Source organism: Galeopterus variegatus, unplaced genomic scaffold, assembly GCF_000696425.1.
Source record: "Galeopterus variegatus unplaced genomic scaffold, G_variegatus-3.0.2 Scaffold1637, whole genome shotgun sequence".
Taxonomy (NCBI): domain Eukaryota; kingdom Metazoa; phylum Chordata; class Mammalia; order Dermoptera; family Cynocephalidae; genus Galeopterus; species Galeopterus variegatus.
In genome coordinates, this window is record NW_007727748.1 from 320,915 (window position 1) to 324,128 (window position 3,214).

Here is a 3,214-nt window from a genome sequence, read left to right on the forward strand (position 1 = left end):
CTGAGCCTCGGGGACACCCCCTCCACCAGGGCTGGGTGCAGGCAGGGTGGGATCTGAATGCAGAGCCCACCCCGGGGCCCTCCTGTGTGGTCAGAGCGTGCGATGGCCCCTGCCTACCAGGCCCAGCCACCCAGGACAGCACCTTGAAGTTCTCATCAATCAGGAAGTCACAGCCAATGAGGTCGAAGTAACCCAGCTTGCACTGGAGCTTGGATTTGACGGCCAGGAAACAGTGGGCCATGATCTGCTGCATCCGCTTCTGTGAGGGAGGCAGGGAGGGCATCTTGCTGTCAGCCTGTGGGCCCTGATTACACCAGGCTTGAACAACCACAGTCACATCCCTCGCCTACACCCTCACCTGCACTCCCACCTGCACACTCACCTGTATCCTCACCTGCACAGTCACCTGCACACCCACCTGCATATTCACCTGCACCCCCAACTGCGCATCCACCTGCACTCCCACCTGCACACTCACCTGTATCCTCACCTGCACACTCACCTGCACTCCCGCCTGCACAGTCACCTGCACACCCACCTGCAAGTTCACCTGCACCCTCACCTGCACCCCCAACTGCGCATCCACCTGCACTCCCACCTGCACACTCACCTGTATCCTCAGCTGCACAGTCACCTGCACACCCACCTGCATATTCACCTGTATCCTCACCTGCACCCTCATCTGTATCCTCACCTGCACAGTCACCTGCACTCCTGCCTGCACAGTCACCTGCACACCCACCTGCATATTCACCTGTATCCTCACCTGCACCCTCACCTGCACAGTCACCTGCACTCCCACCTGCACAGTCACCTGCACTCCCACCTTCACACTCACCTGTATCCTCACCTGCACCCTCACCTGTATCCTCACCTGCACAGTACCTGCACTCCCACCTGCACAGTCACCTGCACACCCACCTGCATATTCACCTGTATCCTCACCTGCACCCTCACCTGCACACCCACCTGCACAGTCACCTGTATCCTCACCTGCACCCTCACCTGTATCCTCACCTGCACCCTCACCTGTATCCTCACCTGCACCCTCACCTGCACAGTCACCTGCACTCCCACCTGCACAGTCACCTGCATTCCTGCCTGCACAGTCACCTGCACACCCACCTGCACTCCCACCTGCACCCTCACCTGCACCCCCAACTGCGCATCCACCTGCACTCCCNGCACCCTCACCTGTATCCTCACCTGCACAGTCACCTGCACTCCCACCTGCACAGTCACCTGTATCCTCACCTGCACCCTCACCTGCACAGTCACCTGCACTCCTGCCTGCACAGTCACCTGCACACCCGCCTGCATATTCACCTGTATCCTCACCTGCACCCTCACCTGTATCCTCACCTGCACAGTCACCTGCACTCCCACCTGCACAGTCACCTGTATCCTCACCTGCACCCTCACCTGCACAGTTACCTGCACTCCTGCCTGCACAGTCACCTGCACACCCACCTGCATATTCACCTGCACACTCACCTGTACCCTCGCTGCACAGCCACGCCTGCCCACACTTTCGCACTCTCAGAATCACAGGCTGACAGCCAGAAACTCATTCAACAAGCTCATGGAGCCCCTACTGCGTGGTAGAAACTAGGAATACAAGCGTGAAGAAAACTTATAAGTTCTGCCCCTGAGCAGCCCACTCATATCAGGAGAGCCAAGCAACGAGCGGGACACGTAAAATCCTGGATCTTGGGAAGAATGGTGAGCTTTGTGGCACCTTAACTTGCTGCAGTTAGTTTCACCCCCTGCTTCCCAGCTCCATGGCAGCCTCGAAAAACAACAGGCCGCACTCCCGGTACCAGAGGCAGCAGAGCAGACTCACGTGCCACGGACTGGAATTGTCTGTTTTTATACGTCTGGTGGTTCCTCGGAAGACCCCACTTGAAAGGACGACAGGAAAGTGTGAGGACGTCACCTCACAAAGTGGAGAATATCAGGAAAAGGAACGAAATCGTAAAAGGGGACCAAATAGAAAATCAAGATAAAAAGTATAATGATTGAAATTAAGAATTCTCTAGAGGAGTTCAAAGCAGATTTCAGTTGTTTGAAGACAGGTCAATTGAGATTATTCAATCTGAGGAGCAAAGCGGAAAAGGAATGAAGGCAAGAAAGCCTCAGAGATCTGTGGCTGGGACCGAAGCGTGCACAACGGGAGCTGCAGAGTGGAGGAGAGGAAGGGGCAGGAAGGGTGGCTGAAGCAACAGTGTCGGAAAACCTCCCAAGTCTGATAAAAAAATGTGAATTTACACATATGAGAGGCTCAGTAAACTCCAAGCACGACAAACTCAGAGACTGACCACATCGTAACACACTTTCACTTCAAGACAAAGAGAAAATGTTGAAATCAGCAAGAGAGAAGGGACTCACCACACGCAGGGACCCTCAAAGATTAACAGTGACTTTCTCATCAGAACCAGAGGCCAGAAAGCAGTGGGATGATATATTCAAAGTGCTGAGAGAAAAAAAACTGTTAACCAAGAATTCTGCATACGGCAAAACCATTCTTCAAAAGTGAGGAAGAAACCAAGACATCTTCAGATGAGCAGAGACAGGCAGGCCCGCGCCACAGTCCTGTGCTTTGGGCTGAAATGAAAGGACACGAGATAGTAACTTGAATTCACGTGAACAAATAAAGAGCTGCAGTAAAGGGAACTACATAAATATAAAAGACAGCATAAATGTATTTTTTGTTTGTATTTGATTTTTTTCTAAAAGAGAACTGCTTAAAACTAATTATAAATCGATGTGGATGGGCACAAATGTATAGAGCTGTAACATGAGAATAACACCATGTGGGGGTGATGGAGCTCTGAAAGAGCAGTATGTTTGTATACTACTGAGATTGGTATTAATCTGAACTAAATTATCATGAATTAAGATGTTAATGATAACCCCCAGGACAACCACTAAGAAAATAACTAAAAATATATATAGTAAAAGAAATCACAAGGTAATTAAAATGGTACACCAGAAAATTTAACATAATAGGAAAGCTGTACGCAAAGGGAAATTTATAGCTATAAACATCTACATTAAATGAGGAGAAAGATCTCAAATCAATAACATAACCTTTGACCTTAAGAAACTGGAAAAAGAAGAGAAAAACTAAACCTAAGACAAGCAGAAGGAAGGAAATAGGGCCGGCCCGGTGGCGCACTGCTACAGTGCGCCGCTTGGGAAGTGCGGCGGGCGC

At 50.9% G+C, this 3,214-nt stretch overlaps 1 protein-coding gene across 1 annotated transcript in view; it reads right to left on the reverse strand.

Moving 5' to 3' along the window:
* TTLL10 (tubulin tyrosine ligase-like family, member 10) overlaps positions 1-3,214 on the reverse strand; it is a 15,967-nt gene that overhangs the window by 1,620 nt on the left and 11,133 nt on the right. The window contains exon 8 of the mRNA XM_008578170.1: positions 143-259. Coding sequence (XP_008576392.1) covers positions 143-259 — 117 coding nt within the window. The remainder of the gene's footprint in view (positions 1-142; positions 260-3,214) is intronic.